General features: G+C 41.3%; 1 protein-coding gene across 2 annotated transcripts; it reads left to right on the plus strand.

Annotated features, from left to right (window-relative positions):
- The first annotated feature begins 605 nt into the window (after positions 1–605).
- s1pr2 (sphingosine-1-phosphate receptor 2) lies at positions 606–25,536 on the plus strand. Of its 2 annotated transcripts, none has more exons than XM_085156252.1 (2): positions 606–675; positions 21,945–25,536. In XM_085156252.1, the coding sequence occupies exon 2, from the start codon at positions 22,064–22,066 to the stop codon at positions 23,183–23,185; it is 1,122 nt and encodes a 373-aa protein (XP_085012378.1). In that variant the 5' UTR covers positions 606–675; positions 21,945–22,063; the 3' UTR covers positions 23,186–25,536. The 2 variants fall into 2 exon arrangements, with proteins under 2 accessions (XP_085012378.1, XP_085012377.1); XM_085156251.1 differs by lacking the exon at positions 606–675 and adding an exon at positions 8,776–9,900 and having other exon boundaries at positions 21,945–25,535.
- The last annotated feature ends 171 nt before the right edge of the window (positions 25,537–25,707 follow it).

A 25,707-nucleotide genomic window follows, 5' to 3' on the forward strand; every position in this document is an offset into this window, starting at 1 on the left:
GAACATTTTCTCAGCACACATTTCCTAGCTATGTCCTTTTCAGTTAAGTGTAAAATTTGTGCAACATGAGCTCCCCTCCAGCGGATCATCTGGACCCATTTTTAGTCACGCTTTGCCTTGTTTGTTCACCATAAAACAACTGGTAGGAGGTAGCAACCCGTGGGACCTGGCTAACACCATTGTAGTGGATTGCGTGCAATAAAGAGTTAACGACAATACGGCCACATGCAGAAAAACTAACAGGTAAATAAAGCAGAGAGACTGACTGACGCTACATGACTTTGTCACCACAGTGGTGTGACAAATGGGGCTGTTAAGATCTCAGTAGCTTGTGAGATACTCAAAGTGAAACAGAGACCTGTTGAGGTTGTGGTAAAACGGGAGGAAGTTCTCATCTCCTACTTTTGGCTGCATCAAAACAGTCAAAGGTGGGTGTGTGAAGCTGAAGGGGGTCACAGAAAGGGAAGGGGGTGATGTATCTCCCTCTGTGCTCTACAGGGAGTGGAACTGTGATTAATGCGAGCCAGAACTTTGCTGCAAGTTTTCCTGGAATTCGGGGCTGCTCAGATGGGGCGTAGGGGTTGACTGCGGAAGGGGTAAGGGGGCAAGACTGGTATGAAGCCAGGATAAGAGCACTGTTTTACAAGGCCATCAAATCCATGTTTCTCAGAAAAAGTGAGTATTCAGAGCTAATGAACATTTTCTCTTGCATGTTAAAGCCTGCCCGTGCTACTAAAAGTCAGTGGTGTGAACCTGCAGATTTAAAGGAGAGATCTGGAAATGAAACAGTTCTTCGACATAGAGGTTAAAGTCCCACGGTTGGTAAGAGACAGTAGAATAAACAAAAATCTGAGAGCCTGGTTGTATAGTGTTATTTAAGTTTAACAAAAACACTGGTCTTGGTGGTGCTTTCAGATCAGGAAGAATGCCTAAATCAATCTGTTTTAGGTTAGCGAGATTACTGCCAGTCACAGAAGAGTTTGTGCGAGCTGTTAATTGAAGCCACATTTTCTTTTTGTTATCCAGCAGCGATATTCGTCAGTTTTATGGAGCATTCTCTGTGGCAGCTGCGATGTTGCCAAATTACGCATTTTAATACTTAAATGTCTCTGACTCTGCATTTCCCATGATCCACCTCAACAACCGGATAGAGTGGTTTTTATTTTGTTCTTAACAGTGTATACTGTCCCTATCAAACCTGCAGGGTGATTAGATAATGATGCAGCAGTCTTTTTATTTCACTGTGCACAGTTGAAGCTCTAATGCAATGACTCACACATGTGCAAGCAAAACCAGACCAGCTGGCAAGCAGCAGCATGAGCTAACAGTCATCATCATGTGAAAGCTCCTTCAGGGGGAAGTTGAAGAGAAGGTGTCGTACTTTAGTCATCATGCCTCATCTTGGACTTCACCATGGAAAAGTGATGGCTTGATGTCATAAGCTAGCTTAGAGCTAATTGAGTTATGAGTTACCGTACTGTATGTGGGAAAATCTGCCAATTCTTAAGCAAGTATGTTGATTCTTTAGCCACAGTTAATGATCCTTTTAAGTATTGTTTATATTGCGCCTTCACAGCAGTGCTTTTAATCTTTCTGTAATGTTTAAAACATATGTACGTGTACATTTCTATATGTACCCCATATCACTACCTTTATTACATTTTCTGTAGTGTGACAAAAAGAATTTGAACTGGGATGTGAGAAGTGAGGGCATCATGTCTGTTGGCTTCAGTGCCATTTCCTTTTTTAACTTCCCGAAAAGTACTTTTGTTTGTTATCCCAAACATTTTGCACTCAAAACCCTACAGCAAGTCAACTCATTTAACATAACAGGAAAGACTATTGCCATACATGTCAACTCATTTTGACTGATCAGTGTTACAGTGAACAGAATGTTAAGTGAGACGAGTTCTGTTAAAAAGTAAATAAAGATTTGCTGTTAAAAAAATATTCAGAGTTGTGAATTGACTCAGACAGAAAGACTTCCTTTTTAGGCAGTCACGTATATTTGATGATATTCTCATTTTGTGTCACAGACTCCAGGCGAGCCATGTTTTTTTTGTTGCTCATCTGCAAAATTTCAGGTGAATTTTCATTGAAAACAAAGAACAATTTAAAACAAGTGAAGATCAATCATATCCATATTTGGCCATATGGCCATGTTATGGGAATCAAAGGTCTTTTATTCATCTCAGCTCTCTTGCTTTCTCTCCCTCTTTATCCTCTCTCTGTCTTTGAGCCGTCACCCAAAAGTTAAACATTACAAGGAATAAAAGCCATAAACCGATCCATATCAGTTTATAGCAATATTGAAGGTGAATACAGACTGCTTATTGTCTTATCCAGGAGTTACCTGGAGTTACCATGGTAACTGAGTAGAGATCAACAGGTGTGAAACCACAGTTAACTGAGAAATAATTTCACTGGAAAATGGCCTGATCGTTTCTTGTAGATGCCTCAGACAACTGGAGGCGGGCCAAAAGTTGTTGTTTTTTTTAAATCTAGTTTTAACCATAGAGTTGTGTTAACTGTGTGTTAACATAGACAGACTGTATTTTAGTCTGCTTTGCTGCTGCTTGTTTCCAATCTGATCAAAACATTTAAAGTGCGCACACACATTTGTCAAGGAAATCCTGATTTATGTACAGTACTTTTCCTCTCACACACACTCATTTATGGACAAATGGATGGATTGTCCAACCTGTTTTCTCTTTCATACGTCATACATCATTTTTTCCCCTATCACATTCTGATGGCTTATCGTAACAGAGAGATGATGCTTTACAGGGAGACGTAAACAAAGCATTTGCTGTGAAACTCCGCAGACCCTTTAGTGGTTTGACTTGGACTTTATATTCTAACGAAAGTTAAAATCAAACAGAGGTGAGCTATTCCAGCTTTGTTGAGCTGTATTTTGTCAGTGCAACCCTGATGGAGTGAGGTCTGAGCGACTTGAGGTGTTCCAGCTGCAGCCAATAACAAACACAGGGGAGGGAAGTGAGATGATGATGGGAAGAATGCGTGCAGTGTGCTGATCAAAGCATCACTTCCCGGGTGGTGTGTAGAGCTTAGACACAGGGGAGGCAACGGTGTGGAGTCAATAAATCTCTGAGGTTTTCTCCCTGGTTCAAAGGTGATTTAAAGAGTGCTACTATTTAAAAAAAAAAAAAGGACAATAAAAAGACATCATTCTACTTTATGAATTCAACAATGCCCTGCTTTATCTAACTGTTAACTACCTCATTTGTTTTGCAGTGTTACAAGAAATTAATTTGCAGATTTGTCCTGATCCCTTCTCAAACTTTGGTTTCTTCTCATGTCTCTGTGACTGTCTGGCTGTCTCCTGCTCTGTTTATGTTTATGTGTGTCTGTCCCAGTTTTAAAGACAGAGGTGCTTCAGGCTGTATCAGGGAGGTGTGACATTTAGACTCCTGCTGCTCCCCTCCCATCGTTTTTTCATTGCCCAAGTTATAACTTTGTCAACAAAATTTGGATCTGTGAATGCTCACCTTTAGCTAAAGGGGTTAAGGTCATGCGAGAGAACAGCTGGATTAAAGTAATGGCCTGCCCCTGATCCATCTTATCTGATGACCTCCAACATTGACCCAGGCAGTCAGCTCCCCTTTGGGAAAAGAGCCGTTTCTCCTTGAGAAATGTGCACCTTTGGACTCATACGTCAAGAGAAACAGCCTTTGTAGATGCACTTAAGCAAACAAAAACAACAAAAACACAGCGTATGGCCTCAAGCAAAAATACATGGGATTAAATCACAGAGTCTCGTTTCCCTGTCTCAGCAGTACAATAGCCAAATTTCAGTGTGTGCTTGACCTGGTTTAGGAAAACTTAGTTTACCCTCTGTCAAACAACCTAACTTCCTTCTCTTTTCTGATTTCTCTATAGACACGTTTAGTGTACCGCTCCATTGGTTTTGTCTGCGTTTTGTTTTTTTGTTTTTCTCTCTTTCTGCACGAGAGAACAAAAAAAATGAGAGACTTCCTTTGTCTCTTGTGACCACATCTTCACACACATTGAAGTTACTTACCATGACAGGCACGTAGCATTTTTTTGAATCCCACGTCAACAGTCAAGGTCGAAGAGTGAGAGCATCTGTTTTTATCGCATTTGCAGAATCCCAGAATAGTAAACATGATGTCATCTTCTACAATAATCTCAGTTCAAAGCAAAAACGTATCTTTTTATCATCACATGTTCCAAACACATAACAACGTAAACAGAGAAAAAACCGAGTTGATTTTTTTGTCCTGATATCACTATTTTCTAAAACTAACACACTCACGTGTTCATTCAAACCTCTGACTAACCTTTTGAACTTCTAGTCAGTAAATTAGCAAGAAATGTCAGGGTTGTGCTTCTTTGCCACTGATGGCTGCCATATGGTTTCAGGTCAAAACATCAGATTTTTAACCGTGCCCTTAGCAAAGCCTCTGAAGATTAAATGTCAGGGATCCTATCTCTGGCTCTGCCAGATGCTGAACTTTGCTGTTTCCACATCTCAGACAATCCCCCTCAGTTTCAACCAACAATTGACTGTTTGGCCACAAAGCAGACAGAAGTTGCATCAGTTCTCCTTTGGCTGCCCCTGCTATTAAAAACAGGCTTGAGTTATAATGATAATGGAAAAGACTAATAATGAGTGTGTGGATTTGAATGTGTTTTACTAAGGGTACTTTAGCAGGGCTCTATAAACACCGTCCTAATCTGCAGGAAGCCACAAGAGTCATGACTAACCCCCCTCCCGACTGTGTGGGCCCCACATGTTACTATCCACAAACACCTTTTCCATCAGCAAACCAGTGAATCATGAATACAACGGACATCCAATACTAATACCCAAGCATAGTAACCAGTACACAGACCAGTGCAAAACTGGACCATGGGAACAAGCTTTTTAAACCTTGCTATAAAACTACAGTAACTTTATACCCATGTGAGAGACACGTCTGCACATGGGTGGAACAATGGCATATTGTAGTTTTACACGAATAAAGAAAATGCTGGTAACGTTTTTGTCACAAACACAGAATATTAAATGACGCCCAAGAAAATATGAACATTGACAGATAAAAAACATTATCAAATTTGGAACACAAGGTCTAGATTTCCTTTGTGCATGAGCAGACAAGGTGACCTGAACAGTTATTCAAAATTATACTCCTGCACACAGAGCGGATTAAGTTCTTTTGTGCCGAAGGGAAAAAAACGTTTCTAGATGGTCCAGAGATAAGCAGTAAGATAACACTGCAGGTTTTCAGGGAGTGAATGGAGGGTGTACGGATTTCTTCTAAACCTGTGAACAGCACAGGCATGTGACACAGCCAGCACTTAAGTCTGATGTTTAGAGTGCAGGCAGAGATAAGCTGCTCGACCCCAGACAGGACTCCTGCTCTAAGGTATATGCCACTAGCAGTCTGCCTGCATGCTGTATTCACAATGATTGTGATTATTAGAGCTTTGTGTTCTTCACTATAAGCTAAAGATAGATAGTCATTGTGTATTGTCTTCATGTTGTGGAACTGAAGTGCCAGATTTCCTTTGTTGGTTTCACATGAGCTACTACCTTTTCATCTGGATCATGGGTCCCGATCATCTGAGGAACATTCAAGAAGCTAAAAATACTCATATTACATTGGTAAAACATCTTTATCGGAAAGAGGAAGGTATTGGCAGTGATTTTTTCTAATGTCTGGAAGATTTTTTTTTTCTTTCTTGGAAGAGGAAGTGATGCAAGATCTTTCCCTTGTGGTCAGCTTTCCATATTTGTTTTCTCTTTGCAATCAAAATTCTTCAATAGTACCTTTCAGACAAACAACAAGCTCAAAATGCTTCAAAGGCTTTGCCAAGACAAAAAATACACCAAAAGGCAACCAATAAACTCTATATACTTCTGTCAGACTAATAATGAGTAAAACAAATAGTCTGAAACAAAAACAAACTCTACATACATCTTTAAATACCAGAATAAAAATGAGTACTCCAAAGTGCCTAAAATAAAAAATAAAAAATAAATGTAAGATACAAAATATAGTAGGACTCCCATCAAATGTAATTTAAAGAAAAACACGCAGTGCAGCAAATACAACAAAATCTAATTAACAAAATTATTTTCTTGAGCAACAGATTGCTCATTACTGGAAAACAATACAAAACTCTTTTTTTTTTTTTTTGTGACATTATGACAGTTCATCTGTACCTGGAATTTACATGCTATCAGACGTTGATACAGATGGGATGGAAAGCCCCTTTGTGTCACACGGTGCTGCCAGAGAGCAGTCAGGCTCAATACTAAGGACTTCCTTGGTGTAATTGTGCTCAAAGAATTAGAAACATAGCATATTTAGTCCCTCTGCATAGACTCATTAACAGTTTTGGTTCTCTGGTTCCATACAACAAAGACCTACAGTGATGAGTAATAAAGCTAATCTGCTGTGTTCTCTTTGTACAGTCGTGCCACTTCTTCTGCTAAGTACCTCAGTTCTGGTAAGTCAAACACGGGGCAACTCACCTCTATAAAGGCTTCCTGTGTATGAGACAGATTTTCAGTTTGTCTCTGTAAATATATTTAGACAAACTGAAAATCTCTATCTCTATCTCTCTATACACACACACACACACACACACACACACACACACACACACACACACACACATACATATACACACATATATGTATATATATATATGTGTGTGTGTGTGTGTATATGTGTGTGTGTGTGTGTATATGTTCTCTTTCTTCGTGAGTAGGATGGTAAGATGCCAGACTGTTCTATCTCTATGGAGAAAAAATCTATTTTGAAACGACTTAGAAAAGTGGGTGGATGCAGAAATGAAGAAATAATTACGATAATAATAACAAACAAGAACGTTTCAAGTTTGCAAAAACACTCTTTGTTTAATGACAAAGTATGAATATCAACTTTTCTTTTGTGTACATAATATACATCACCTTTGTTCTAGACAGTGATGTCTAGGTGAGGGCATTACACCAGGCACAATTACCCAAGTAACTGAACTGGGCATTAGTTAATATTGGCATTTTAGGGAATTTTCATGGTGACAATGCCTCTGAAATGCCTGACCTTTTAGCACATAAACTGTTCAAGTGTGTGGTCACAGATAGCGTTAAATGAGAAATGCATCGAGCATTACGTCATAGTAATCGAAATTACAAAGTACCAGGACTTGTTAAATGTCAAATAGGTTTCAGTTAAGACATGTAGTAAAATGTATAATAGAAGTATGAATGGTTGAACTACCAGATTAAGTACTTTCCGTTACTCTTCAGCACTGGCTGTTAGTTCACTTTGCTCTGCACGGACAATAAACGAGGTCACAGGTAACAAAAATCCACCTATTACAATCCTCAAATTTCACCAGATGTCGTCACATCTTATCTTTTTTGTTTTTCTGTACAACAACAGCATCTATAGGGCAGCTTCTAATTCTGCCTAGAAGCAGGTGAGCAGTTAGAAGCAGATCCCAAACAATAAAGCGTTTGCGCCCCAAACCTCTGGCAAAGCTGCTACTTGTTTTGGAATAACAAACAATGTGTGATGTGTTAATCAGAAAACTTTAGAGGTTCAGGTTACAGTTAGACAGATTCAACCAAGCTCCTTTCTATTGAGCTAATCTCTGGCTTTTAACAGTGAGACTGTAGAAAGCCACAAATCAATTATTAAAAAAACCCTGCAAGAAAGAACACAAACATGTTTCCCAACATTTCGCTTTCCTATTGTCAAGAATAAACTCTTAAATGTACCACAAGGACAAACAACACCAGAGAGAGCTGGTTTTGAAGTGTGTTTTGGGGCACACATCCATGAGCACATGTGGAACTCTTCTTTGGGGTTTAGGGGTGGGTACAGGAGGTTGCTAATAACAGCTGCCAGATGTGCAGAGTCCCCAGAGCCCATGTACATTCTCACAGACAATGGAATGCTTGTGAGGAGCCCCAACAGGAAGTGAGGTCAGGGCTCTTGACCCCTCCCCTAAAGGCTCAGTGAGAGAGACAGCAGCGGGGCAGCTTTAGTGGAGCAGTGTCCCATCATAAACCCTCTGACAGTGAGCAGCCAGTCCATAAAGCCTGTCAGCCATTAAACACCTAGCTGAAGAAGGACCGTGAGAACAAAAGCATTTGAGACACACCACTTGACCGTTTACGCATTGACCCCATCACTTGGGGATTGCAGATTGGAAGATTTAGTCAACGTTAAAAGAAGTGTTGCAAAGTTGATGTTTTTTGTCACAAGTTGTTCTTCTTTTTCTTTAGAGAAAGTAATTTCCCCATACCATCAACAGCTAGGATGATAGACATGTGTGCGTTGAGAGAGAATTACACAATCTTTCTCAACCCCAGTAAACCATCAGCAGACGCAGCATGAGTCAAGGTTGTTCAAACTGTTTTGTAGACACAGACAGGCAAAGACTCATCTGGAGACGGCTGTTGCACGCTACGTCTCATTCACTCTTACTGGGGGGCTTCATAAGAGCATTGTAGTCATTTTTCATTTTAATGCTCTCTGATGTCATTAAGCACATTCTGGTACACAAAAGTATGAACAAATGCCACCTGTTTCCTGCCATTTGGACTGCGGTCATTTTTAAGAGGAAAAAGTATCTGAAAGTGACTCATTGTGTTTCAACCAAAGTTTTTCACTTGTCGTTCAGATTTTTATTTTCTCTATTATAAAAAATAATCTGTTTTTTTTTTTTTAACAAACAAACAAAACAAAACATTTCTTTAGGGTGTCTCAACAATCCCAAACGCTGCTTTCACAATCCCACAAAATCCAGTCCAGTTTTTGATGTTTAACTGCTGCAGTAACATAATGCAGCTTCTTCTTTTACACAGACGCATGACATCATGGCCACTTGGGACGACTTTGGCTTTCAACATAATGACTGGGAAGACATTATTACCTTTCCTGTGGCTGGATAGAGGCTTTTTCGCTGGGGGAACACCTGCCAGCTGTGGGCACAGCCCTGTTGACTAACAAGTCCTGACTTACCTTTACCTCACCCATCTTATTGCACCTATATGCCTAGACCTGAGGGATAAATGGAAAAAATAAAAGCCATGAGTCACCACAAACAGTCAACGAAAACAGCTGAGCTGAAAAAAAAACCCAAGAATATATTAAAGACACAGTAAATCAGATCAAATGGTGGTATTTATTGTGTCACAGTGCAGGAATACTGGGCTTCTGTCAGTTGAAAAGTGTTGGGATCTGTTAGGAAAAGAGGAAGTGGGGAGGCGGAACATCTGGACTTTATTTGAGCGCTCCAAAGTGAAGAAAAGGTCCAGAAATCAGCTTAAAGGGCATTTTCCATATTAATTGTTGCCCGCAGAACTGCCTCGTTTTAGTTTTATATTTCAAAAGCGAGACTCACGGCTCTTCGTGGGAATATGACGTTTCCACACTCCACGCCGCGTCTCGCGTGTGTGGGTGTGTGTGAGCGCGTATTGCGTGAGTGCCTCACTGACGCTCCACAGCCCAGTGTTGTTCTCGCAGAGCAGACAGACAGACAGACAGCCGACTGGATTAGATCGACAGAATAGAAACTGCTAGTTCTTCATTTTTTTTAAAAACCTTTTTTAACATAAAAAGTCTGGTTTGACTTTCATAACTTCTCTTTTTGTGGGGGGTGGGGGGATCATCGCGCCTTTTTGAACAGTTTCGTGGCGGCTCTCAAACCGGTATGGATTTGCCACTGTCTAGAGAAGGCACGCCGTGTGGTCCGCTACCAAAGTTTTGATTGTCACCGTTGGTCTGGAGTAACAGAGGAAGGCGCTGAACTTTGACGCACACGTGAGGACACCTGAAGACAAATATCAAACTTCCGGAGCGTCTCTTTACTCTGTTATCTACCATCTCTCATGGGGTAAGTAATCCCACCATTTAAAGATAAGAGCAAAAAGTAAGAGCATGTGCTTCAGGAGCCTAACAAAGGGGATCCGCACTATTGTATCGCTCCACCAGGCTGATATTTATAGATGCTCGGACTTTGAAAATCAGAGACGGACACGTATCTAAACTCCACGAGGTCCCTCTCATTGCATGAGCAGTGAAGCGTGTCAATAATGCTTGGGAAGTCTCGGCAAACTTTTCAAAATGCCACAATGACTCAAGAGTATCTATGCCAGCTCGCTGCGTGGCCGCAGTTAAGAAACGTCACTTCTGCACTTTCACAAGTGTCCCAAGAAAACAGTTACAGCACAGCGTGAGATGTTTTTTTTTTCTTCTTTAAATTTGATTCAACGTGATTCAAGCTTCTTAGACGTCGCCCTTTAACGATTAACAATTTGTCGTGTCAAATATTAACGTGCAAGGCAGCTGGACGTGGGCGGGTGGGGGTGTATGTGCACTGTGATGTATGGAAGCTGTACTGTACGAGGCTGAGGGGGAACCGCGCTCAGCCAAACAGCCAGCTTGCCCCCCCCCCCCCCCCCCCCCGTTCAACCCCGCACCCCCTCCACGCTGTGACCCCTGATGTTGTTGGGGCTTGTTCATCCGTCACTCTAAAGAAGGCATTGTATTGAAAGGATGTAATAATAAAACAAAAGCCCCCATTATCCCCATGTGCACCGGAGTTAATCTTATGGGCTTGGGAGATAGACTTTTCAGTGAAAACTAGCTCATAGCTTCAACAAGCATGGCCTTAACTGAATCCCGTGCATTGTTATGGGTGGTTTAGAGTGAGAATTAAAACGGAAATGTAATTTGAATACACGTTAATAATACGATGCAGCTGAACTGCAAGTAAGTGGCCTGAATTTGCAAATCCGGATTTGAATTTAACGAAGGTTTTCTTATCATGCATGCTGAGAGCATGCTGACTGCACAGCACGTACTGTTTCATACTGACCAAATGAGTAAATCCTTAAGTGAAGGATATAGGTGTCAGCAGTCCAGTAGACATCCTGGGAGAATCCTTAAGTTAAAGTGAGATAAGATGATAAGCTAGAGCACATAATGTTTATTGCTCAGATAAAAGCCTCCATCCATCATGCTCTGTCCTGTGCTTGGTCTGGGTCAGTGTGTCGGTCTATGGTGCGGTGCTCATTAGGAGGCTGTCTGAAAGTACAAAAGTATGTGGTCATATTATCTCGAGGACCAGCTGAAGAAATGCCGTGAGAAATCAGCATCTGAAAATGTTGAATAGCTTGAAGCCGGTTAAAATTAAGTACACATCTTCCTGTGATGACATCGAGAATAGTTGTGAAAAGAAAACACAGTCAGCAGCAATAGGGACACCCTATCAAGTGTTGCACAGGCTGTCAACAGAGTCATTGATGCAGGTGTTGCACAAGACCGACTTGGTTTGTTTGGTGCATGCATGACCACCTGTGGACTCAGGTGTGTTTCCCAGCATGTCTTGGATAGGACATGACACAGCCATCCATCCATCTGTGTTTGTCCCATGCGACCGCATGGCTCATTGCACGTGAACAATACCCGCCACAGGCTTGACTGGTGCTGGGCTTCTTCGCTCACCCATCCCCTTCCCCATCCCTTGGTAGGAGTAACAAAAGGGTTAATCAAATTACTGGCTAAATGCCTTTCACAGAGTTGAAGCACACATGGTATTAGTCTTAACAGTCTATATAAAGGAACCTTAAATGTTTTATGTTAAACTGTAGGGACATTTACACAGACCAGCAGCCCATTACCTCATGAGTTCAGGATCTGTGCGATGCTGACCCAGCCCACTGTGCTCAGTGGCCCTCTGTAATGGGAGCCGTTTCAGTGAGGATAGCGTGAGAAATGAAGTCAGATAGATGGGGTAAATAAATAAATAGATGTATAAGTGCATGGGCAGATAAATAAATTAATGGCAATTTAGCAGTGGGAACTCAATTTGTGGGATTTTTTTTAATGGATCAGGTCACTAGGGGGATAAAGTTGGGAATGGGTGGTGGGTGGGTGGCGTTGATCCCTGAAGGATGCTCAGATTTCAGTTAAGGCCTGGGAGCAGTCCACTAATAGGGAGCAGCAAGAAAGCTTTTCTTTGAGGAAGCTGTCTTTCCTTTTGTTGTCTGTGCTTTATTCAGTCAGATCAGGCTCATAACAACACTAAAAGATCAGAGGCACGACCTGCCAGAGGCGCCCTGTCTTTTACCTGGTTCAGTAAAAGCAGTCAGAGGTCAATGCATACATTTAAAAAGAATAGGAACCATGTCAGATAACGAGGGACAATGCCTGTGTTTATACTCCTCTGTTGGGATTTCTCTGTGATATTAATAGTGGTCTGCGGATAGCCATCTGGTTTCTACGCGCTCATGCTGGTAGTCCTTTTTAGTGAAAAACACTTTCCTTGGGTGTGGCAGCTGGAGCAAAATAAACGACTTCTGTTCGCAAGCTGCCGAGGCGCAAGTCACAACACACAGCTGACAGCATGTTGCTATATGATTCACAGCCAAAGCTGGGAGTGCCTCAGATCAGAGAAATACATGTGGTGCGCTTTGCTTTTAGCCTAATTTTTTTTTTTTTAAAGCTACAAATGATAGAAGGATGTGCTTGCTCTTTGCTGACACCTACTCACTCCAGTTAAAAATAATCATTCTTATGAAAAACACACACATTTACAAATATGGATTTTATTTTGTTGGGGGAAACAATAGCTGTGAGTATTTTAAAATGCTGTTTCAATCAGCGAAAGAAACCATTAGCTTTAAAGACTCTTTACATTCCTTTTCCACTTGGACAAACTATGAGACCCCCCATGACCAGGCCCTGATGCTTGTAGCAGCATGCCAGGATTTCCTGACACTTTCTGGTGTGGATAAGTCTGTTCCAATTCTCCTGCAGTTTCAAGCTTGGACGAGCCCATGCTCAGATGCTGCCAATAAGTGGAAATGCAAAAAAAATAAATGGTTTTCAGGACAAACTTAAAACATGGGTCTTTCAGAGACAATGACGAATGGATTGAATGCAGGGTTTCTGGTTACTCCTGTGGCTTTGGATCGGTCTTTAGATTGGACAGCGTGATTTATGAACTGAAAGGCAACAGCCTCGTACAGTCTGTCCTCGTGGCAGGCTTAATTAGTGTGGTCATGTCGTGGTTTTCTCATTTCTGGTCCTTTTCAGGGCTCGCTCTTGCGCGATCTTGGGGCAGGTACATATGAAGATGCTGTTGTTTTGGAGACCTCCTCCTCCTCTTTCTTCTTCTCTCTTGGAAGTCTTTGTTATCCGGTCAGCTTTGTTTGTGCAGCTGGACAACTTGACAGGATTACTTCAACACCCCACCTCCCCAGACCCAGGAGGAAGCTGGAGACAGTTTTCTTGGCTTTTCAATTGCCCTGTTCAGCCAGTGAAAGCCTCCTGAAGCTGTTTCTTTTGTTTGGAGCTGAGAGTTAATTTGCTCTCTCTCTCGTCCTAATGAGCTTCTTTGGTTGCTAGGATTTTGTTATATCCACTCACAGGCTTTAAAAGTTAGACAAAATGGCCAACTGCGAGGGCATTTTTATTGAAACTAGCTATTCAGTTTGTTTATCCTGTAAATGCTTCAGCTTAAGTCTTTCCAAGCTGAAAGATATGATGGACTTAACCTACAGCCAAACACAAGCTGGGTCATGATGGAAGCCAGACAGCTCCAATTGAACAGACAGACGGGGCAGAAGTGGATGCCGTTTATTTAAATGATAACTGCTCAGACGTTTTCATTTAAATATGCCTCGTCTAAGTCAAAGTCAAGTAGTTGCCTTCTGCTATTTGAAGAGTTCCACAACAGCTACACTGTTTGCTGTTTTTACATATTACGCAGTGGTAAGCCACTTTAACCAGAGCCAGGATATAATGCAATATAATTTCATAAAGCAAAATTAGTAACTGCTGAGTTTATTTATTTGCTTAAAAAATGCACTCATGTAATGCCTACAGTATATAAAGCAGACCTTCGAAACATCGAAACCGTGTAACATTAGACATCCGTGGCACACATTTGCAGGTCACAAGTATATTTCTTTGCGTTTTGACATATGATGCACTCATGCTGGGGAGATTTCAAAGACATAAATGCTGCCATTCAATGCAATCATTCCTAAACTGTATAAAATACTGGGATACAAGTTAGGGCTGTGTGGACACAACAATGTTCCCTCTCTAGGCAACCGTGTTTTTCTCCATAAAACAGAGCTATGGTTAATGGACCTCTGTTTGCCAGAGGAGTCTGGAGTTGTTTTCCTACACTCGATCATAGGGAGGGATGGAGAGCCACTGTCAATTTATCAACTTATCAGTGGACACTAGACAGGAGCAGTCGGGGTGGCTTTGTGGCTCTTTGCATTAGACTCTGCAGACATTGTTGCGGTTCATTGTGCAGTAAACCTTTTTTTTTGCGTTACTAATTATGGTCTGGTGTACCGTGACTGTTTGTTATGATGTGCAGTGCACTGCAAATCACTGCAGCATCTGTGGAACCAGCAGTCACAGTGTCGCAGTCACGGAACCCTCTGCACTTCTAATCAACACAAACACATGCATTGATATACATAGTCATGTCTCGCGGTCACTGGCACCGGATGCATTAAATAATCCCAAATTCTCTCACGACATCTGCGCAGTTACCAAGAGAACATGAGAAGGGGTGGAATTGAAAGTCTAGAAACAGGATATAATAGGAACAGGGAGCTGGGACAAAAGATAACTAAAGAGGGCTGAAAACCTTTCATTAGGAGGCACCTTATTGTAAAAACAAACAAACAAACAAACAAAAACCCAGCTATGGGATGGTGTTAGAGGAACATGGTGATTGAAACTTAAGTCACTTAATTTCGCTCTCACACGTGAGGTTTCTCACAAGAGGCCAACCAATCCTGACCTCACTTCTCTGCCTGCGTTGCATGGCATTGCCTGCACGTACATTGCTGGTTTAAGCCGCCGTACACAGACACACGCTCGCACAAAGACACACAGAGGCACTCGCAAAAAAAAAAAAAAAAAAGCTGTGCAAAGTGCAGAGATAAAAAAGCAGAGCGCATATGTGATGCACACATGTTCAGCATCTCTAAGAAAGGCGCCATGTGGTTAACACTACCTTACCTTCAGACACGCACACCGACAAATTCTGCGCTTTGCAATTTTAAAAGTGGTTTAACCATATCACATGTTGAAGGTTAAATTCTGAGAAGTGTCTTTTAAAATTTCCTGAGATTTTGTATTTCAGAAAATCATAATCTTTGAGCGTGTATTTAAGTAATTAAAAATAATAGTGCTATTTTCTGAAAAGATTAAAACATTATACTCATTTGTGTATTGCCTGAGAATGTAGTCTATTGGTGCAGAGCTACACAGTTCTGTAGAACTGATTGCGCACTATGTGCTGTAATGAAGTCTTTAATAGGGGGCTTTAAGAGCATGCCTGCTCCAGATGTGCGCTAAATAAATCCCTCTTGATGTGCATTTGATCACCTCTTTGTGGCCTCGTCTTTTGATCTCTGTGGTAAAGTTTAAAAAATACGAGGTGGGTTGAGGGGTGTCAGAGTAAGGATTATGTGGTTCTGCCAATCGGAGAGCCGCATGAAAGGAGAATATGCAAATATGGGGCAATATAAAAACATGAACAATTTGAAAACGAGACGTAAGTTGACAGGGATGGTCTGAGGGTGAACGTATTACAGTAATTGCCTCTCAGGCGCCGACTTTGGAGATCCCCCACCCCCAAGTAGAGAGAGTGGAGCACTGAGGGGACAGCAGTGGGGGTGGTGGTTATAGCTCCCGAGGCTGCACGATGCCCTTCTTTCTGCTGCTCTTTGTCTACGGCTATGTTCACTTGGTACCCGAAGAACCCTAAAGCACACTATTAGCCACGATATATAAAGCATTATCAAGCTGCAGAGACTGTGATGTGACTTCAGAAAGGAGCAGAAAAATGACAGAATAAGACGTGAACTAAAAATGCTTTTTTTCTCCACACTGACATGTCTTGCCAGATTGCGACCCCCAGAAGAGGCTGTGCCCAAACTGTCAAACTGTTTGACGAGCGAAAGGGTAATCCCTAATTATATGCCAGATCTCGTGTATTGGGGACACCAGCTCTCCTATATCTAGGCGCTTATATGAGGTTTTAGTGGCACGTGATTAATGTTGGTGTAGTAGCAAACAAAGAGAGACGAACATTTTCTATTTGGAGCTAAAATTAAACCTAAAACATAGTGTGAAAACTCAAGAGGGGGAACTGTTTCATCTTTCGGTAAAACGGAACTGCTGTGTGTTTTGTCTCTCATTTGATGCTATGATGCAGGTATGACACCGATACTAATGTGTGCTAAATACTTCTGTGTTTTGTTAGAGTTTTTATGACAGAAGGGGATGTAATATATAGGTGTCTGTGACATAGTTTAGCAAGCTAGGTATTTCCTCGCCATGTTTTTTTTTTTTTTGCTCTGTTAACGTTGTTGTTCCTCAGTTCAGTTCCCCTCCACATAAACAGTAACATGTTGCAGCAACTATCATATTCATCCAGTCTGTTGTGCCTCTTGATCGTGTTACTGGGCTTGCTAAAAGCCTTGTTTTTTCGCATTTCCACTTGCTTTAGTTTTCATGCATAGCACCGTTGTGACATGCTGGTCTTTTGAAAACAACAGATCCAAAAGCGACTATATATCTGCCACTTTTCCACTTGTCTATCCTCGGCCCAATTTGTCCTGCTTATGTGTAAGTTTGTAAAATCATCGACAGACTGTCAGGGTCTGTGAATTTTGCTGCTCTCCAAAAGTATCAGCTGTCACAACTGTCAAAAACACTGTCCTATCTTTGTGACTTGACTGAAATAAAGTGACAAAAGATGAACAAGTGTGCATAACACCTCAACTACTAATTAAATCTTTCTGCTTGTACACACAGGTGAATTTGTAACACGTAACATGTTGCCCTTTGAGGTCAGCACACCACGAGTAAGAGGCCTCTCTCATGACAGGAAATAGAGGTTGTTTACGCTCAACTGACCCCAAACCAATTTATTTTTAAATGCTTTACTTTATTTTCACAGCATTTTTTTTGCATCCGTCTCGTTGGTGAATTTGTGTGCAGCTGGGCATGAAAGAGAGGGGAAAATAAGTTTGAGCAGTTTTTTTTTCTTGTTCTTTTTTGGTTTTTTTAAACTTTAAATAAGGCGATCTGTCCCTAATGTCGTTTAAAGTCTGGGACAGTCATGTGACAGCAACACCGTGCATCCTCCTCTTTCCCGTTAAACCGTGAAACTGGGATAATTGCCTTTTCCTGGAAATTGCCAGCAGACAATCAATAGCATTGCTGTGCTGATATAAAATGATTTTCCTCATGGAGGCCTGGCGGTGAATGATTGATTGATTGGTAAAGAGGCACTGGAACCATCTGCCAGCAAACACAGTCCATCCTGTTTTACTGTGGGCTTGATGCAAGGGTGGGTGTGGGGTCTTGATGGGCTCCTGTGTGCAAATGGCTTATGTTTTGACCTGTCAGTGTAAAGAGGAAGGCTCCTATGTCATCACTGATCAAATTTAAGAAAGTTAAAAGTGTAGAAAAAAAAAAACAAACAGAACTCTGTAAGCATGGTTTAGTCACTTCCTTTCAGCATCTGTGGTAGCAGTGGTGAAACCTTGTGGTGGAGCTCGGTGTTTTTTCTCCCCCATGTCTGGCATGTTAACACTTGGCATTGGGGGAAACTATGATATTTGCTGTGCGTTGCACGTGGAATTTTCCCTCTAAGAATCTCTGCTCACACCTCCGCGGGATGTTCACAGCTTTTGCTTTTAGTTCAGTCGAGATAAAAAAAACCAAACAAAACACATATACAAAGATCTTTGTTACTTTAACGTGGCGATCTTCATTTACAGTAGAGCAGGTAGAGTAGAATGTGCATGTGGGAAAGTAAGGAAGCAAGATGTAAGCCACCCTGGCTAAGATTTACAGCAAATCATACTCACATTTTAGATTAACACTGATAATTAACACGCAAGAAACTGAACTGGAAAGAAAAAAATAACGGCACCAGAGGCTTCCTGTGCACCCGTGATAGCTCACTTTGAGATAGGTCACATTTCATATAAGAAACGAGAGATTAGGTTTGAGAATCCACACATTAACTTTTTCATACAGTTTTTTTTTGAACAGTAGAGGCTGGTCTGAGTATATGTTTCCACTACGGTATCTTGCTCGCAGGGAGTGCGAAAGGCAGATGGAGAAAGATGTGTCACAGGATGTCTCCGACCACAAACAGTTCAACAGTGCAGTGCGCTGAAGGATTATTTGAAGTAAACAGTAAACATATTTGAATGCAGCCAAGATAAAAGTCAAATATAAACTTTCTCAATTCACGGTTCATGGTTGTTGTTGTCTGAAATGGTCTTTAACGAAATCTTTTTGTGTTGTTGAGGTTTTCAAATGCTTTCCCCCTGGTGAAAATGGAGCCAGGTAGCAGAAGGTTTAACAAGGAAGTGAGGCTTTGTTTGTTTTCTGGTGCAAACTGGGACTTGTGTGTTTCTAATGAAAAACACCTGAAGCCTTTGTTCAACTGTCAGTGCCACGATGACGACAAAGCTCTTTCTCTTGTTAAAATCCAAAGAGAGCAAGAGTCTGCTTTCAAGAGCAACCATCAGGCGCGATCTCCAGCAATCTTTGCATGTTTAAAACCCTTTATGGCCCAAGATTTATACAGGCCTGTTGGACTTATTTTGTAATTTAAGCTGTAAAATGAAAGTAAAATAATAATTCTCATCTTTCAGACACTGTTAAGCGAAAAATGCTCATAAGTGTGAAAAATTAAGGCTTACATGGTAAAATCGGAACCTTTTTTTTTCTGTTCTTGTAGCTTGCCTTCCGCTATCATGATGCATCGCATATCCCTGCAACACTAAATAAAGCTTTAAAAAAATTCGGTGTCAAATGCGGCTGCATGCATTTTGTTGCATGTGCGGTGTGAAAAGTATACATAGCTGTGAAGTATCACAAACACTGTAATGCAGAGAAAGGCGCATTATGTGAGAACCTTTGCATCATTTCTGAGTTTATGAGAAATTTATTATGATACAGATCTCAAAGCTCTCTGATAGGATATCCTGCCACAGGTATCTGTCTCTTGTTTGGCTTCCTTTGTCTCTAATTCACGTGTCGCTTCTCTGCCAGCGTTTGTTTCATCACCTGCTCTTGCACCTTGTTGGGCCTTTGCTGTAAAATCCAGACAGGATGTCATGTTGTCTTTCGGTAACCCATGCTACACCTCCACCTTTGTGAAAAACAAAACTAAATTGTCGTCATTCCGATGGAAAAACATCAAATATCTGATTCAAAAACCTGCATGCGCTGTACATGTGTTGGAAGCAACCTCAGATTAAATTTTTTAATCTATAATGACTTGAGGGGGCGTCAGGGAAAAGTTGAGAGTAGATTTCCACCTTGAATCAATTTAAGTGGCACTTCTGCATGTGAAAGCTAAAAGTGCATGCATTATGTTTAGGTGCAGGTTTGTAATGTATTTTATTGCACAGATGCATTTAAGTGCAGAAACGTGCACATAAGCAGAAATGTGGTTTATATGTCAAATATAGAAATATATAGAAATATATTTAAATATAACGTTTCTACTCTTCCTGTAATTAATTGAAAATGAAGATTTTTCAGGGAGTTGGGGAATTTAAATCTGATATTAGCCAGTTAATAAAATGACTAGAATGATTTTAGTTTTATACTACTCTTATGACATTACTTGTGATTTCAAGTGTTCACATCTAGTCTAAAAGAATTGAGACATTGGTAGTCATGGTATGACAACACTTTTTAGCATTGTCACCCTTATTGTGGAAGTGTGACAGTGCTGTCTGGGTCAAATACTTCAACAAAGGGGCAGGAAGGCGGGGGTTCACGGGTGTTGATCAGCCAATGTAGAAACATCTGAGTGATATACTGTATTGCAGGTAGAGCGACAGGGCAGGGTTTAACACATTTAGACGGCGCACTCGGCAAACCAGCCCGTCAAGTTTTCCCACATGAAGTGAAATCCCTTGATGACAGTTGCCAGAAACTCCTTGGTGACAGGCGGACCTTGAGCTGTCTGCACAACAGATAAAAAGAGCGCCGTACCGAAAGGGAAAAAAAATGACAGAGCTGAGAGAAAAAAGTCAAGGTGAAACAAAGCCAGCCCAATTTTTTTTTCTCCATTAGTAGACAGGAGACTGCAGAGATACAGAGGTTCTTTTTCATGAGTAAATTCATTATAGGCTGCAATAATACAACCTAATATAATTACCCGAGTGCAGATGCCACATGTGCTTAAGCTCAAACACTCCTATTTGTGTCTATTACTGGAGCTAAAAGGGATGGGGAGGAGCCCGGCTTTTCTGATAGCAGTTGGATAAGGGAATGCTTGGCTGTAAATTTCTGCTATGATACAGTTGCCGTAGCCAAATGGAAGCATGCTGTCCCTTTATTAAGGCTGAAGGCCAATGCTATCCACACTGAAGGAGACTATTGTTCTTTGTTCCTGCTTAAGGAAACGGTGTGTTGGTTATTACTGGCAGCCTATAGCAGCTGTGCGCTGAACCTGTCTGAATGCAAGGAGGATGCTTTGCAACACTACTGTCACATTTAGCCGAGTGTGCTACAATGGATTTCTGTGCATGTGCAATGCATCGCATTGATGGGTTTGTGTATGCATGTGCACGTCACAGCGATGTCTCAGATTCCTGCCTTTGTGTCCAGATGCCGTTCCACATCCATGCTCTCTCTGTCTGGCTTTGTCTTGTTCCTTCTTTATCTTTTAGGCTCTCAGGTTTAGATTCAAAGCCTGCTAGAACAGAGAAGAGATCCAGGCCCAGTTTCCACTCATTTTCTTCTTTAGCCAACACTTACCTCAGTTCTTCCCTTTCCCTAGCAAAGACAAGGACGCATCAGTGTTGAATTACTCTGAAAGCTAGTCTGCAGAGAGATCATATTTCTTTTGACAGGTTTAAAACACCGGCTCCACTTCTAATGAGATTTCCAGAGCTTCCAACCTTCCTTTATTTTAGATCCTGTAGCTAGGGCCCATTTTTGTTTTGTTGTTGCATAAAAAACGTAATTTGAATCCATTTTAGCGGTTCACACTGGGACTTGTTTTTTTTGGCATTTCATGATAAAACTCTCGTATTAGTTAAATTTTTCCGCAGCAGTTTTCATAAAACTAATGATATTCAGAAATCATTATGTAAAAGTGTGGTGTAGAGATAAAACATCTTGTTTTTCAACTTTTAACTTTCTGGTATCTATTTGATTAGCTGCAAAACTTTTGGTTGGAAGTGGGTGGCTGGTGCTTGTCAGGATGAAGAGCTCTGGCTGATCCGCATGCTATGCTGAAGTTTCAAGAGGTAACTCACTGGAGTGGAATGGTCTGCTCCCCACAACAATGCCGTGTGTTGACAGCCGAGTGCTTGGACAGGGTTAGTGGAATGTCCCCTTCAGACTGGGAGTGCAGTCCTTTGTCTAAGCACCAGCCCTAACAAAGCATTTATTCTTTCACCTGAAGGTGATCTCTGCTTGTGGAGGTTAATAACTAAAGTACTTTTTTTCTTCTTTAGGTTAGGTGCAAAGTCTTTCTGCGGGTTGACTTCTTTTCCTTGCAAACTGCAAGGTTTGCCTTTGTGGTTTAAATGTAGCACCCAATTCTTTATTTTTCATCTGTTTTGCTGTAAAGCAACTCAAGGATTTCTGACAATAAAAGGTTTTATTTTTGAAGCTCTTGTTTATCGCCATCCTACTGTTGCTGGGTTATTACAGTCAGAATAAGTAAGAATTTTCTAGTTTCCGCTGTACTTAACATGTTTCCTGGATACTCTGTTTTGCTTTAGGTTTTGACTTTGCTGAGTACATGGCTTTGTAAAAATATATATTTTCTTTGTCACAGTTTATTACATCGATGCAACAACATTTCCTTTGTTAGTAATCCTGGCCTTCTCTCTTTCTTTGTGTTTGCAGGTGACCCACATAGAGCTTCTGAGACGTGACTGTAGGACAGTCTCCCTCCCAGCATCCTTCCTGTCCTTTACTCAAAGGCAGAAACTACTGGCATAGACGCTCTGAACAACACTGTGTGAATGAATCTTTGTCGTAAAGCCGTTGTGCATTGCCACCCTGTCACCATGGGGAGCAAATATTCCCAGTACTACAATAAGACTGTGATTCGCTTATACTACACCTATGCTAAAAACATGACCGCGGATGAAATGGATGAAGAAATTGAGAAAAAAAAAAAAGAACATCCCTCCGGTCTCGAAATATTGATCGTCATCCTTTGCACATTCATCATCCTTGAGAATCTGATGGTCCTGACTGCCGTCTGCCGCAACAAGAAGTTCCATTCGGCTATGTTTTTCTTCATTGGTAACCTGGCATTCTCTGACCTGCTTGCAGGCTCAGCATATATAGCCAACATTTTTCTATCAGGGGCAAAGACATTTGAACTGTTCCCAATACAGTGGTTCATCAGGGAAGGCACAGTGTTCATTGCTCTGGCAGCTTCAGTCTTCAGCCTGTTGGCAATAGCTATAGAGCGCTATATCGCTATCACCAAGGTAAAGGTATACGGCTCCAACAAAACATGCCGAATGTTTCTGCTGATTGGAGCCTGTTGGGTTACCTCCATCCTTCTCGGAGGACTCCCCATCATCGGCTGGAACTGCATCGACAACCTCCCTGAATGCTCGGCAGTTTTGCCACTTTACTCTAAGAAATACATTGTGTTTGTCGTCACTGTTTTCAGCCTCCTACTACTCTCTATTGTCATCCTCTATGTGAAAATCTATTTGATTGTACGCTCCAGCCACCAGGAAGCAACCAACTCACAAGCTTATTCCCTTTTGAAAACGGTCACAATAGTGCTGGGAGTCTTCATTGTCTGCTGGCTGCCCGCTTTTACAATTCTCCTTCTGGATTCGTCCTGCAGCATATATTCCTGCCCTATCCTCTCCAAATCAAGCACCTTTTTTTGCATTGCCACTCTGAATTCTGCGCTTAACCCAGTGATCTACACGCTGCGCAGTAAGGACATGAGAAGGGAGTTCCTCCGTTTGATTTGCTGCTGGGGCGTGCTGCAAAGTGGGCGGCCTTCTGAACGTTGTCTGGTCCCTCTAAAGAGTTCCAGCTCTCTGGAACACTGCACCAACAAACTTGAACACCAGAAAATGCCTATTATGAAAGAATGCACCACCTGTGTTTGATAGGGTCCAAGGATATCATGTGTATTAGTGTGAGAAAGAGAGACAAGCTAGCACGTCCTGGATCTAAGACATGTGGGTGAGGCTGGGACAAAGCTGTCTTTGAGACACAGACTTAAATCTCTCATTACAATTGATACTGTGTGAATTTATAATCGGTATGCAATTAAAATCACCCATGCAGCTGGTGTAAAAATGCAAGAGGAAACCAACGTAGTAAGTGAGAAACCAAAACGTTCTCATGGGTACTTTTCTCAATTCTGGAGCAAACCATTTTCACTTATATACCTATGATAATGTTCATCTTTTAAATGTGTTAAACCCTTTTAAAAGCCAAAAATGATGTGCATAATATCATAGTTATGTAATAGCTGTTTGGGACTTTCAAGAACTGTGTCAATGCAAAGCTTGCAAAATTGCACTTTGTAGTTTACTGTAGAGATTTTTGCCCTGTGTAAGATTAAACCACATTACTCTTCCTCACTGAAATATGTATGCATTAAGCTTAAAGTTGCATCACTCATTATTTACAGAGTCTGTGGCAGTGGTCAACTGAAACAAAATTACTAAGTAGTCCTTTGACAAAACCAGGACTATATTATTCCCTATATAACCGTACCTTTTGATAAACTACAACAAACTTGTGTAATCTGCTCACATTTAATGCATGAAACTCAGACTGTAAGAGCTAACGTGTATGATATACTCCAGATACGGCTTCCATCACTAACACCCCTTCCCTCATTTGTCCTCATAATCTGCCCCTCTTGCTTTTACCGTTGTCTTTTGTATCTAAACAGTTTCCGTTGAGGAAGGCCTAATCAGAATGCACATTTCCTTAAGGGAGTAGGCACAGATGGCAAATTTGACTCAATAACAGCTGTTTAGCAGCTTTAACTAAAAGAACAGGTGCCCTTGCAGTGTTGTAGTAACATGGAATCAATGTGCTGCCTCTGTTTGTGCCTTCCTCATGGGGGCAAAAGGCTGAATGTATGTATGAAGTGTTCGGGGCATGTGCCCCATTGTCGACAGTATTATTAACCATCATTTGGAATTACAAAGTCATTGACAAACAGAGTGGGATAAACAGGGTAGATCACTCTTACTGTGAATTTTCAAACAGCACCATGAACAAAAATTCGTTGTGAACATCATGGATTAATTTGCAAACCATAAGCCGTGTGCAAATAAAGATCCAAACCCATCTCATGTTTCTCAAGACCCCTCACCTTGTCTACAGAATAGGAGAAGATCCGGTTTCAGACGCACGGGAGGTATCTGCCCTCCTGGGAGGTCAGCTTCATCCTCGTTCCCTGACATCCTACAACACGCAACTTCCCTCAGCCATAGGAAGTCCTATTTTTTCAGTGTCCGGTTCCTGTTGTTTAGGCTTACTGTAACCTTCTTCCCATGGACACACAATTAAAACTCTTCTCCCTGTCAGTGTTTTTATTTTTTATTTTTTTTAAATTTTATATTGACTTCTAAATTTAGATGGACACGCACTTTGGCAGCTTCCGTGATGTTTCCTTTCCCCCATTTTTTTTTTAAACCGGTGTACCTATGAGTTTGCCAACTTTTATGTTAAATATATAAATAACTGTGTATGTTTTGTAAGTATGTATGTGTCTTTGTACAGTATGTATGACTTTTTTTATGCAATGTCTTGTGTGCAATAGTTGTGTGTCCAGTAGCACGCTTCCTGTATTAAACTGGTACAATCTGAAACACTAATAGGTACATGCCTTTTTGTTAATTCCAGTTTTATAAAAATAAATGAAATACTGAAAAAAAAAAGTGTGCGTGTGTAATTTTTAGCTCTAATCAACCAGTGTGGCAGCTGCAACTTTTCTGCATGTCCCGAGTTGCCTCTTTTTTTTTATTGTGAATCCATCTGAGAAGGAATTAAAATGCAGCATTAAATCCAAACATGCTCTGACAAGGTCAGCAAAACACTAGCCTCAACATGAAAGCCTGTAATTGTTTGTGCAAATACTGCTTTGTGATTAATCATGGCTATCTTACCTGATGAAAATATAGCTTTGCTTTAAGGCTAAAGGTAGACCTGAAAAGGATGGGAAGCTGGGCAGAGGACAGAGTGCGGGGGCTAAAAGTGGGGTGTGGTGGAGAAGATGGCCTGTTTGTAAGTGCTTGTCTGAGAGAAGCATAAAGAAAAAGCCCCGGGAGAGGTTTTTCTGGGTAAGAGGGATGCTTGGGGTGAGGGGGGAGGCTGACTTATAGAGGCCTTGGGAGATTTGGGCCTGTTTCCTGTCAGACATCCAGGATTCCTGGGTGGGAACGCTGGCTGAATCAGCCCCAGGAGGCTGTGCTGCTGGGATGTCTGCCAAGTCTTTCCATAGCACTGCAGGATATTACATCAGATTCAGAAACCTGTATGTGTACACATAAAGCACAGCCCATGTAAGCTCATTGCTGTAGAAAAGCACGAAGTTCGAAGTACTTCACAATTTAGACTAAAGGAAAAGAACAAAAACCCCGCCTATTTCTAAACATTATTCAACTGT

The sequence above is a fragment of the Neolamprologus multifasciatus genome, chromosome 4, assembly GCF_963576455.1.
Source record: "Neolamprologus multifasciatus chromosome 4, fNeoMul1.2, whole genome shotgun sequence".
In the NCBI taxonomy this organism is placed as follows: domain Eukaryota; kingdom Metazoa; phylum Chordata; class Actinopteri; order Cichliformes; family Cichlidae; genus Neolamprologus; species Neolamprologus multifasciatus.